This window comes from Mustela nivalis (assembly GCF_964662115.1).
Source record: "Mustela nivalis genome assembly, chromosome: 19".
In the NCBI taxonomy this organism is placed as follows: Eukaryota; Metazoa; Chordata; class Mammalia; order Carnivora; family Mustelidae; genus Mustela; species Mustela nivalis.
Window position 1 is genome coordinate 10,775,887 of NC_139038.1, and position 12,050 is coordinate 10,787,936.

Genomic DNA, 12,050 nt, shown 5'->3' on the forward strand with positions numbered 1-12,050 from the left:
ATCCTGACCGAGCTGAAACAAAGCCAGCAGGCTGCCCCTTAGCCAGAAGGATCTTACGCCTTTCCTACGTATCTGTTCCCACAGACGTGTCTCTCTGAGTATTTCCATGCACATGCGTTTTATAGTTAGTATTTTGCTAGTTTTTAAGCTTGACACAAATGGTATCACGGTATATATGTTAGTATGTACATACCAACTTGTATGTCCCTCATTTGGTTTGAGTTTTTGAGATGAACTCGTTTTATCACTTGTATATTTAATAGTATTGTTGTACAGTATACGTAATTCATTTGTTCATTCTTCTGCATTGGACATTTATGTTTTCTTCCAAAACTTTCAGCATTTTAAAATAGCCTCCTAAATATCTGTGCCCTTGCCAGTGCTTTCTCGGGTGGTGGTCCTCACATGGGGGCGTTAGGACTGTTTGATTTCATGACTGTGTAGCTAACACTTGCATTTTGAGTGTCCTTAGAATGAATAAAATGTATGTGTGTGTGTTAAAGCATACATAGCTAAAATTAAACATAGGTAGTTTGAGAGGATAGTGATCTGTGAAGGTCTCCTGGGCACATATAACTACTAGAAGTCAAGCTTAACAATATTAATTTGAGGCCAAAGAAGGAAAAAGTAATAGGTATAGAAAGTTAAACTACATGGGTTGTTATAGTGGTTGATACAGTGGTTGTTAATGTGTACTGTATAGTATATACACAGACACACAAACATACACCTTTGTATATACCTTACAGTATAGTCTCAAGATTAAAATGAAAATAAAGACTTGACACAGTTGTTAAAATTTGTAGATCTCAGTCATGGGAGATTTTTTTTTTAAGGTTTTTAAGCATTATTTAAAAGGTTTTAAGATTTACTTATTTGACAGAGAGTGCAAGCAGAAGCTGGGGAAGTGGCAGGCAGAGGGAGAAACAGGCTCCCTGGTGAGCCAGGGGCCCGGTGCAGGTCTCAATCCCAGGACCCTGGGATCATGACCTGAGCAGATAACTGCTGAGCCGCCCAGGCACCCCAGTCATGTGGGAGATTCTAACGAGTGACAGTCAGTTACTAAACCATCACGCTGATGAACACCTGCAGATTGTAAGTAGGAAATGCGCATTCTCCGGTTTAGAAATGGAAGCTAAGTGATGGCGCATGTAGACCTGAGCACCAAGCACATCAATTTACAGAGCAAGACTCTTTTACAAAAATGGACTTTATCCTTGTTCACAGATAATCTTAAGTTCTCTGAATGTAATATAATTAGTGTAATTAGAATTCAGAAGTAAACGGGCTATTTAAAACAGAAATCCTATACATTGAACATTGTACAAGAATGTACTTGATGTTAAGGAGGACCTTCTTTTTAAAAGATGAGACCAGAACCATGCTGAGAATACTGTGGAGCCAGACTTCAGAAAAAGCAGCTAAAGCCGAACTTAGAGGTCAAGTAACACCCTTGGCTGTCATTTAATTGTTTTCTGTGTTTTGTTTACCCAGGAGCAGAGGACTAGGAAGCAGTGAATTTGGCATTTAATTCAAGTCTCTTTCATACCGTGTCTTGCTCTTAATTGAAATTTCAAATGCAGTTTGTGCATTTTCTCTGAACTTTTCTTCTACAACATATTCTTTACTTATAAGGTGTAGTTTGGGTCTTTGTGGTATTTCTCATGAGTTGGTACTTTTCAAAAGTCTTAAAATACGGTCGTGGCTGGATTCAGAGTTAGTGAAGTGTCTTGTATTCATTTTAGTACAAGAACATTGGTTTGGTTTTTTTTTTTTTCTTCCCTGTAGTCATCACAGGACTTGAGGTCACAGCCTTGGGAACATTGTTTCTTTTAAGTAGCCATTAGATTTGTCTGTTTCAGATTGATCACTCTCATCACTAACAAGCTTGATATTGCATGTAATGTGTTGTCAAAATCTTTATAGCCTTCTATGAAGGTTTAGTTGACTCAAAATGCTTTATGTATTAGTAACTAGGAAGGAGAGTGTGAAGTTATTAAGGAGTCCTATGGATCTGCAGGAAAGAGGGAATTATGAATTAATAACTGTTAGTTTGTCTTGTTTTCTGTTTCAGTGGATATTCAGGCTTACTGATAGTTTAATTACATGAATTTAGAGATTCCGAGGAAGGTATAACAATTGATTCAGCAGTTTTCTTCAGCATGACAAAAAAAAATTTAAATATTTGTAAAGTATATGTGCTGCCGGAGCGAGCACTAAATATTTGCAAAGGAAGGAAGAAATACACCTCGTGTGATAGATCTGCAGTTACAATCTGTGTGAAGTGGAAAGTTATAGTTTTGCTGTTAGAAACCAGCCATCTACTGGGTAGAAAGACCCATGTCCACCGTTTTAGACATGTCATTCCCATTCAATTCATATATGTCTGGTCATTTTCAAAATTTCAAAATAGACTGTCTATAAATGAATTTATCTGAGTACACCTTTTCCATTCACTAAGACCATGCATCGACACCATTCATTTTGTCATACATTTTTTTTTCATTTTGCCTTTTTTTTTGGTTCATGAAAAGGCTGTATTACTCCATCTCTCTCACCCAAATCTGTTTACTGAAGTGACCCAAAATATATTTTGGGGATTACTTTTGAAGTATTATCTTTGTATTCCAAAGCAGGCCCTTCCGAAACTGATGATGTTGATGACAAACTTCCCCTTTCGAAGTCTTTGCAAGGTATAACCTTTTTGCTTCCGTTTTCGCACATAACTGTTCTGATGTGATGTTCTTTATATCGCACAGACTGTGTTTTAGTATTAATATCTGTATTGTTACTTTTCTAAATGGAAAAGGAAAAAGAAAATGTATTGGCCTTTTTTTTAAACATAAATGAACTTCACAAGCAACAATTTTTCAAAACCAATTTTCCCTTTTGTGAATCTAGTAATGAATCTCGAAATGGGTACATGACACACTTTCATATTTAAGGTAAAGTACACATTTATACCTTATATCAGAATAGCCAGAAATACGGTGTTTATTGTATAGCTAGTACTGTAAATTTGATAAGGTCATGTTGATATTTAGTTTTTAGAAAGATCTGTGAAATGACCACTTTGTAAATAAATCCCTGCATTTATTAATTGAATCCTTTTCTGGGAATTTTTGGATGGTGTGCCCTAACTTGAGGATGGTAGGCTGTTTGTGATGGCTTTTACTTTTACGTCTATTCTGGCTGTGGTCGAGTAGAATTTTTTTTTTTTTTTTTTTTTTTTTAAGTTTACTTTGACTGTAGATGCAATTGCTTATTTCAGATTTAAAAAGAGAACAGAAAGGACACAATCCTTGCTGACACGCACTCTGTGATATCAGGGTGGAAGAGTCTCGTAACTTGACCCCCCCTTTCCTGTGAAGCCCTGTTCTCTGCCTCATGATCTCCTTTGACCTCACATCTTTTGTTTTCTTTGACTTTACAGTCAAAAGTCAAGAGGCTCCATGAATTCAGATCTTAACGTTAAAGGTGTTGGGGGAGGGTGGTCACTGTGTGTTGAGAAAGCATAGTTTAAAAGTTACTTAAAGAATAAACCGTGGCTCTAGATTTATAGATTTACCTAGCATTTGAGCTCAGGTGAGTTTTTATAATATGGAGTAAGTGGAAGAGAACCCCAAGATTATTATGGCTTCATAAAGCTAGACATTCAGAAACCCAAAGTATTTGACTTTAGCGTGGCTTTTTAAGTTAAAAGGTACTAGGTATTGAATGGGAGTTTTTGAAACCATAACTGATGCTCTTTAAAAAATTAAAATAAAATATACTTAAAACCTATGTCCGAGGGGGTCACACCTTTAGTACATTTGGAGTTCACGTACCCAGGGGATGGCCAGGCAGATTGGATTTTGCTTCCCCTGTGTGACTTACTCTTACTCCTAGGACGTATATTCATTGATCCACGAAGGCAGTGATTTCCAGCTTTTTCCATGTTTGCAGCTCAGACATTAAGGACAGAGGATGAATATTCTGGGGCAGTTTGGGCAATTAATCCTAAGTGGCTCTCTGTTGTAGGTTCCTTCTTTCCTATTTATGAGTAAGCTTCTGCTCTGGTAGGGTGAGCCTGTTTACCTTGTGACTGCCTAACCTGATACATTGCTTTATGTTCCAGTTTTTAGAAGCAGGCAGATTATATTACCTGAATTAAAATGCTTTTGAGACTAAAGGTAGTATCTTAAATTTTAACTTACGAGTTTCCTTTTAGTACAACTTTGATTAAATAATGGGGATTGAGTTTCCATAGCTTCCGCCATTGTAAAAATGGAAAGCAGGAAACATTTCACAGCAAAACCTGAATTTGTTTATGTAGACTTTAATAGAGTCTGTGAGCAAAGATAGCATTCACTCTGATTGTGTTTCTGTGTGTGCGTCATTGACAGATGAGCATGGTACCTTGAACCATAATTGTTCTGTATCTCACATTCCAACATCTATCAGTAATTTTATTGTATAGTTATAGTAAATACTATTAAATCCCCAAACCTACTTAGGTTTACTTTATCTATTTACATTTTAAAATAATTCTTTGTACTTTCAAATAGAAGTGTTACATGTCTTTTCTGAATTAGATCACATTGTTGGAATTAACTGCGAAAGAATTAATCAGTTTGTATGTGTCGTATGGTTAAGTGTTAAATGATTTGCGCTGTTGCCTAGTTTCTCTTCTTTCAGTGTAAGTTTTTACTGGTTTAGTACATGTGGTTTATTTTCTCTTTAGGAAGCCACCGTTCTTCAGAAGGCAACGAAGGAACAGAAATGGAAGCACCCGCAGAAGGTTAGATACAAGGGTTTTTAATTTGCAGTATCTGTATTACGTTTGTTCTCTATGAAATATTACCCTTAAAACACCTTATTTGGAACCCAAAAGGTGATTGTTACAGTATGCCTTTTTAGCCAACAGGTTTATTTTTTTAGTCCTAAGGTGTTACATACACATTTTACTCTACTGAGTGATAAAACATGTGGGCACGGAAACGGAAGTGGTCGGTAAAACTTCACGGCGCAGAGTGCTGCCCTCTCATCCTGAGCGTCTTGTGCCATGTTAGGGGTCCCTTGAGAAAGGGATGGCTCCAGTATCGCAGACCGACAAGTATGATGGGCTCTGCTCATACTTCATCCTCAGACATTTTATTTAATGGTGCCGTTTTTTAGAAGAGAGTAGTATTTCCGTATAAGATAAATAAAGGAGGGGTTTTCTTTCTGCTTATTTTCACCCCCACGACTGCCCTGTGTGGAACTCACTGTCTGTTTCCCAGCCAGTCCTCCTCTGGTTGTGGCACTGAGGAAATACTGAATTGTGGTGCGGCTCTTGAAATTCTCTCAATCTTAAGTGAAACTGTTACCTTGCCGAATGGCTTCCTTTTTCTCAGCAGTTTCTGTAGCTCCAGCATGACTGGCATAAGGTACCTGACTCTCGTTTTAGAATTACGATTTCTCTCATAAACTGGTCATGTTGTGCCTTTTCCCCCCCGGAATAAAACAGGAATCTATACGATAAATTTTTATTTCTTTTATGTGCTTTTTATTTAACTTTTTTAAATAAATAATTTGATTTCTACCCTCTTTTGAGGAGAGAGAGGTCTTAAGGACCCTGGAATGTTGACTAAGCTTTCCAAATTCAGTTACGTTTCTTTTTGAGATCTTTTTACAGAAAATTCTATGATGAATTTTTTTTTTTGATGTCTTACTCTGTACAGGTAATTAGATGTTTCCTCCATAACATCTGTAACATCTCCGTTTTAGCTGGGCGGTCCGCGTGCCACAGGGGGCTACCTGTGTGCAGGCCACGCCCGGCCCAGGCAGTCCTCAGGCAGTCTGCGTTGCTCCGCAGTCCCCAGTGCTGTCACCAGATAACTAGGCTTTGACATACTTGATGTTTGAGATTTTTTTGGTCACAGTGCATTATGAACAGAGTTGAGTCGAACCTGGGTTCTGGTCTTTTTTCCCTTTACTAACAAGTGAACATGATCTTTGGCAGATCAACGACTCTCTCAACCTTTGCAAAATGAGAAGAGAGTCGATGGGAATACTCTCTAGCTGAGCTTTCCAGCACTAACGTTCTGATGTACATCGGTTTTGTGTAGTAACACAGATAGAAATAAAATCTCTAAGTCCCACATCAAGTTCGGGGATAGAATCCTGTGTGCCTCCGTCCCGGTCATTGTCTTGATATGAAGGTCCCCGAAGTGAAGTGTGGATTGTGGTTTTATTTAATGATGTAAACCACTCCTAGGGTTTCTGAAAAAAAAGAGGGGAAATAGTAAGCAAGAGAGAAAAGCCTTTGTGCCTGTCCTAGCATTTTTTAGTTCTAGCAGGAAAAGAATAGTGACAGCATTATAATCGCCTTCTTCTAAAATCCGAGGGTTTTGAGTTCATTAATGCTTCGTGCCAGTAATTTGGTATTATCCCGGGTGCCCAGCGTTTGTCCTTTTGTTTTCTCTCATCCCTGTTTGCCGTGAAAAGGGTCAGATATTGTAACCTGACAACTGTGAGCTGAATTCAGATGCCAGTAAAAATGTTCTTGTAGGCTGCTTTTGGAGTAACAAATCAGTGCAATGTTGGAACATACAGAAAGTGCTTTATAATGAATGTCATTTTAGAATTTTATTTTTTTCAAGATTCTACTCAGCATGTCCCTTCAGAAACAAGTGAGGACCCCGAAGTTGAGGTGACTATTGAAGGTTAGTTACCTAAAAGCCTTGATTCCACAAGTGTACTTCCGGTCCAAAAAGTCCTTGTCACACTCACGTCGCTAAGTCTGTATCTCGTTCATTCTCAGCGGGAACCTGGGGAAAGAACCGAAGCTTGTATGTGTCTGTGACCGACGCGGCGCAGGTCCGGGCCGCGCAGCCCGGCCGTGGGGGTTCGAGAAGGCTGCGCGGGCCGTGAGCACGAGCCGCGGCCGGCGGGTGGACGGAGCTGTCCCTCCCCGTCACCGGGAACCGAAAATAAGTGCGAGCGTAGGAGCAGTGGAGACGCACGCGAGACCAGATGTTAGAAGCTGTGGTTGGGTCGTGGCGGAGGACCAGCCCGCGCGGCCTCAGTGACGGGAAGGGCAGGAGGCGGGTTAGTTCGCGGTCCCTCGGCCCTAGGAAACGGCGGGAGGCTCGTGCGGACTCTGGCTTCCCAAACCGCTCCCGAAGCAGTCGTGACCAGTAGAGTGTGAAGTAGTATCTTCAGCTAAAGTGGCTTCGAACGCAGTGTCCTCTTCCAGGGTGCTGCGGGAATGCAGAGGAGCCAGGAGCCCGTAGAACGCCAGCGGGTACAGGGTCATCAGCAGGATCGCCCCCCACGGTTAGGGAGCGCTGAGTGCCCGCAGCTGCCTTTCATTTCGGTCACTGCCCCACGCCGCCCCGTACTTCTCTCCTGAGGTAAAACACAGGCACTGCAGTGACCGCGCTGCGTGAGGTTTCATTTACCGCCCTGTTGTAAGGCCCCTAAACTCAGCGCTGGAGGTCTGTTCATTGTCTGTTCATGTCAAAGTAATTTTATATATAATAAATACACACGTGTATATATGTGTATATGTAGTCGTGCAAAATTAGACGTTTTCAGCATCCAGCATTATGACAGGCATTTAAAATGCACAAACCATTTCCAGAGGTTCCCCCCATCCTGCCCCAGATAACCACACACCTGGGTACTTGAGTTTTGGGGGGAGGGTTGTGGTTTTGTTTTGTTTGGTTGTTTTTTGTTTTTTGTTTTTTTTCCTGCAGCCTCACATTTCTTAATTGTATCTCTCTCTCCTTTAATAACCTGTCTCCTTTGTCATTTAGTTATTTATCATGTTTGGCTATTTCATACTACTTGAAATGTTTGTCTTCATTGCTTCTGAAATAGAAGTTGATGATTCTCATGAAAATTTATTTCATACTTCATGTGTTCGTATCTCAGTATTACTTACATAGTTCTTGTATCGTTAATATAGTTTTACTAACCGAAAAGCAATTTTGAATTGTTTGTAGGCAGCATTAAGTTCTCAAATTTAATTGCTTTTTAGTTACAAACCTCAGGTATCAAAGAAGGAAGTCTGAAGAGCATGTAAATACTATACACACAGAACCTTGTCTTTTCTGTAGAGATAGGAAAAATAGATGATTATTTAAATAATTAGAATAGAACTTTTTTAAAAAGGTCTTTTATTTATTTATTTGGCAGCAATAGAGATCACAAATAGGCAGAGAGGCCAGCAGAGAGAAGGGGGGAAGCAGGTTTCCAGCCAAGCAGAGAGCCCGACGCAGGGCTTGATCCCAGGATCCGGAGATCATGACCTGAGCCAAAGGCAAAGGCTTAGCCCAGTGAGCCACCCAGGCGCCCAAATAGAACTTTTTTATGAGAGAGCAGGAGGGCAGGAGTCAGGGAGGGACCAGAGGGAGAGGGAGAGAGAGTCTTAAGCAGGCTCCCCGCGCAGCACGAGCCTGATGTGGGACTCAGTCTCACGACCTGAGGCAGATCCAAGAGGGGCGCTAAACCCACTCTGCCACCCAGGCGCCCCTAGAAGAAAACTTTTCAATAAGACTGGTAACCTGGTGGATTTATGAATGCTTAAAGCAGATGCAAGCCGTTAAAATTGCTTTGAAAATCAATACTTGCTTTTATAGCACAGCACCTTTAAAGATAATCATGAAAGAAGTGGATCATGAGCCTAAAGCGTGTCAGTCTTCTCGGTTTTGACACTGCGGAGGAGAGCCGTGAGTGCTGTGTCTTTGAATCTGAAGACCGCGCTGGCAGTTTACTCGGCTCAGCTGAATTCATCCACAAGCGGGAGAATGTCTTCTGCTCAGAAGAGCGGCGAAATGCCAGGCTCGGGGGAAGGGGGTCAGCTGTGAGCATCACAAGGAAGGTCCGATGAGAACCAACATGCACGTCTGTGGGACAAGTGTATGTTGTATATTTTCTCTGGAAAGATGATTGCAAAATGGTGGGAACTAGTTAAATATCGATAGTGAGAAAAATAAAATGTGGTATTTCCTCATAATAGAAAGAAGTACACAGGCATTGAAACGGGGGTGGTTTTTTGTTCACTTTGGTTTTAAGTAAGTGGCCTGAAAAAAAGAAATCTTGAGATTTCTAGATTGAAAAATCCCTGCCTTTCGTGAACAAAGCAGGTTTAAAAGGAGCAGTGTATCTAGATAATAATGTTAGATTTGTTTAGGAAAACGCTGTGCTTAATAGAAGATAGGGACGCCTGGGTGCTCCGTTGGATGAGTCCTCTGCCTGTGGCTCGGGTCACAGTCCCAGGGTCCTGGGTCCTGGGATCGAGTCCCATGTAGGGCTCCCCAGCGGGGAGCCTGCTTCTCTCTCCCTCTGCTGCTCCCCTTGCTTGTGCTCTCTCTCTTACACACACACAAATAAATAAAATCTTCAAAGAAAAAAGATAAATGAAGATAATCTTACTTGCTTGGGATGGCTTTTAATTTCTCCCTGTCTTTTTGGGTCTCCCAAATAGTTTATAGGAAAGAAGAAAAAAAAAACTTGTCATCAAATAAGTTTGTTAGTGTTTCGCATAGCACTTTTTCATCGCTCTCTGTGTTTGGAATCGTGGAGATGCAAAGAGGCTCATTTGGCATCGATGCAGACGCATCATCTAGGATCCTAGTCCGTAAGGCAGCTGGTGGCGTGCTTGGAGTTGTGCTGTCCCATTCGTGGGGATTCACTTGTCCTTGGAGTCAGTGGTACACATTCCCCCCCCTTGTGTGACTTAGGTTTGGGATATTGCCTCTGGAATAAGGGGACCACGCCTGCCTGAATTTGGTAAACACCGTGCCCGCATTTGGGGGTAAAATCAGATAGCCGCCTGGTGTCCGATGCATGCAGAAAGAACCTTCCTACAGAATTGTTGGCGCTGTCACAGGCTGGTAATCTGGCGATCTGCTCTGCTTCAGAAGAAGTTCCCTGATCATGACTTTTTTAGGGCCTCACCCCGGTTTTTCTTTACGTTGATAGTGAAGAGATTAATCATTTAGAACTCAATACGTCATCTTTTTAAGTAAAACTATGTTTGAAGTAGATGTTCTCTCCCATGTCCGTGGAAACATGTAAATACTTCAACACAGGCGTGCGGTTCCGCACACAGTTGGCAGGTGGACGGGCAGTGGAGGACGCCGTCATCCTCTGTTGGAATCCTTTTCCGTGACTTTCGTGCATAGGAGCCTCGTAAATGTCTGGCTGCCGATTGTCCTCGAGGACTGTGGTTTGCAGGTGCCCACTGTGGGTCCCCAGCTGTGTGTGTGCGCCTTGGGCCTGTGCGCGAACAAGATAGGCAGGTCTCCTGGAGGGTTTTGATCAAGGGGAGCACCATGTTCTGTCCTTCCCTTTGAGGAAACGGGGCTCTTTTCTGAAAGACCGAGAGCAGACCAGGAGCGGAGCGAGACCACCAGAGCAGAAGGCTGCTGCTGCGTCGGGCTCCCCGGGGTGCAAAGCTGGGGGTTCTAGAACCAGGTGGAGGCCGTGGCGATAAAAGTGGTGAAGTTTGGGTGTGTTCTGAAAGGAGAGTCAGTCAGTAGGCTTTGCTGTTTGTCATTGTTTAGTCATTTTGCTTGGCTTAGAAATGTTACTGGCCTGTTCACAGGCTCTGGATGATGGAGTACGTTCGTATTTGAGATTTTTGTGTTTTGAATATTAGAGCTGCTGAAGAGTCACGTAATGAACTTCCAACTGTTCGTGTAGAAATTAGAGTTTTAGAGGAATTGGGACCTGGATCCGTGGATGAAAATTTACTGTCCATTAATTTGACATGTGGAGGGTAATTCTGTGTACTTTTCAAAAGGGATAGTATCTCGCTTATGTTGATTTTTAAATGATCTGTGTCAGATTGTATGATGAAAATATTACTGTTGGATTGTGTTGCAAATAAAAGTACCAGAAAATTTGTTGCATATTTTGCTAATGTATTCAGCATTCAGGATGCCATAATACATTTTAGCTCTGAAGCCTGTGGTGTCCTGTGGGTATATTTGTAAGTATGTTGCAAAAAGGAGAACAGGCTTGTTAAAGTGCGGATTTGAAGTAGGGACAGTAGCTGCCTTTTTTCAAGGTGGGATAGGAGCTTTGGTTAGTCCTGGTAGCATGATACTTATTGTTCCCACATAACAGCTTCCCCACGTTAAAATATTTTGAAATTTATCTTAAAAGCGTTTACCCTTGATGATGTAAACATTTTTAGTTTGGGCTTGAATTTGAAGCTTCCTGAAATGTGTGTCTTTTAACACAAAAGTGGTTGCTTCTAGAAGTGTGGAAATGCCCTGATCATTAGGACGACTGGTCGGTCTGCCAGACCTGACTGTCAGAGGAGGCAAATGCTTAGAGCTTTGTTTGATAGTCTTGCAACAGAGCAGTAGTAATTTTGGCCCCTTGGGTCAAGGTTTTCGAGGTCAAGAATAACATTTTCTCTTACTTTCACGAAAGAAATTGGAGTTTTTTGCAGCAGAGAGTGGAAGAGACTGTGGAAGTTCATAGCTGTGGCTGGGGTTTCATTCCATGTGTCACAGGATTTAAAGCACCCAAAGGTCGATGAGTAAATATATGAAGTGGGTTAGTCTTTTACTTGAATGTGTGGTGTGCTCTCTTATTATCACCAATAATGAAATTCATCTCTTGGTTCACATGTACAGATTAGACTTGTCGCTGGAGAGAAACGGGAACCACTTTTTAATAATACCCAGTCTGCTCCATAGCTTGTCTTGTTTGCACACACTCTCCTAGGTTTGTTTTTGTCCTTTTCTTTCTGTTTATGATTAGTGAGGTTGCTTTTGTAAAATATGTTTATCCCACTAAATCCTTTACGTTGTGAAACAAGGCCGGACTGATCGAAGCCGACTTGACACCGGAGACAAGCCCTCGTGCCCTTTCCCTTGGGCTTGGGTTTTCGAGTGTATAGTTGAGGTCAGCCTAATAGAATTGCTGGGATTCTTCATTACTACCCTCCAGCTCTCTTGTCTTCTTAATTTTATGCTCTTTTGGTTTTCGTTTTATGTAATTTCAGTTAACAGCTTAAACGGTGACCTATAGAAATAGGCTACATTAGCCCACAGGGAAAGTACTTC

The 12,050-nt window shown here is 41.4% G+C and overlaps 1 protein-coding gene across 7 annotated transcripts in view; it reads left to right on the plus strand.

Annotated features, from left to right (window-relative positions):
* Positions 1–12,050, plus strand: part of GTF2I (general transcription factor IIi) — a gene marked incomplete at its 3' end in the record, with an annotated part of 104,048 nt that overhangs the window by 51,214 nt on the left and 40,784 nt on the right. The window contains exons 10-12 of one of the 7 annotated variants that reach the window (XM_082712625.1): positions 2,634–2,693; positions 4,724–4,780; positions 6,624–6,686. In XM_082712625.1, coding sequence (XP_082568751.1) covers positions 2,634–2,693; positions 4,724–4,780; positions 6,624–6,686 — 180 coding nt within the window. Of the gene's footprint in view, positions 1–2,633; positions 2,694–4,723; positions 4,786–6,623; positions 6,687–12,050 lie in introns of those variants that run through there. The other 6 variants (XM_082712626.1, XM_082712627.1, XM_082712628.1 and 3 more) reach the window with 6 other exon arrangements.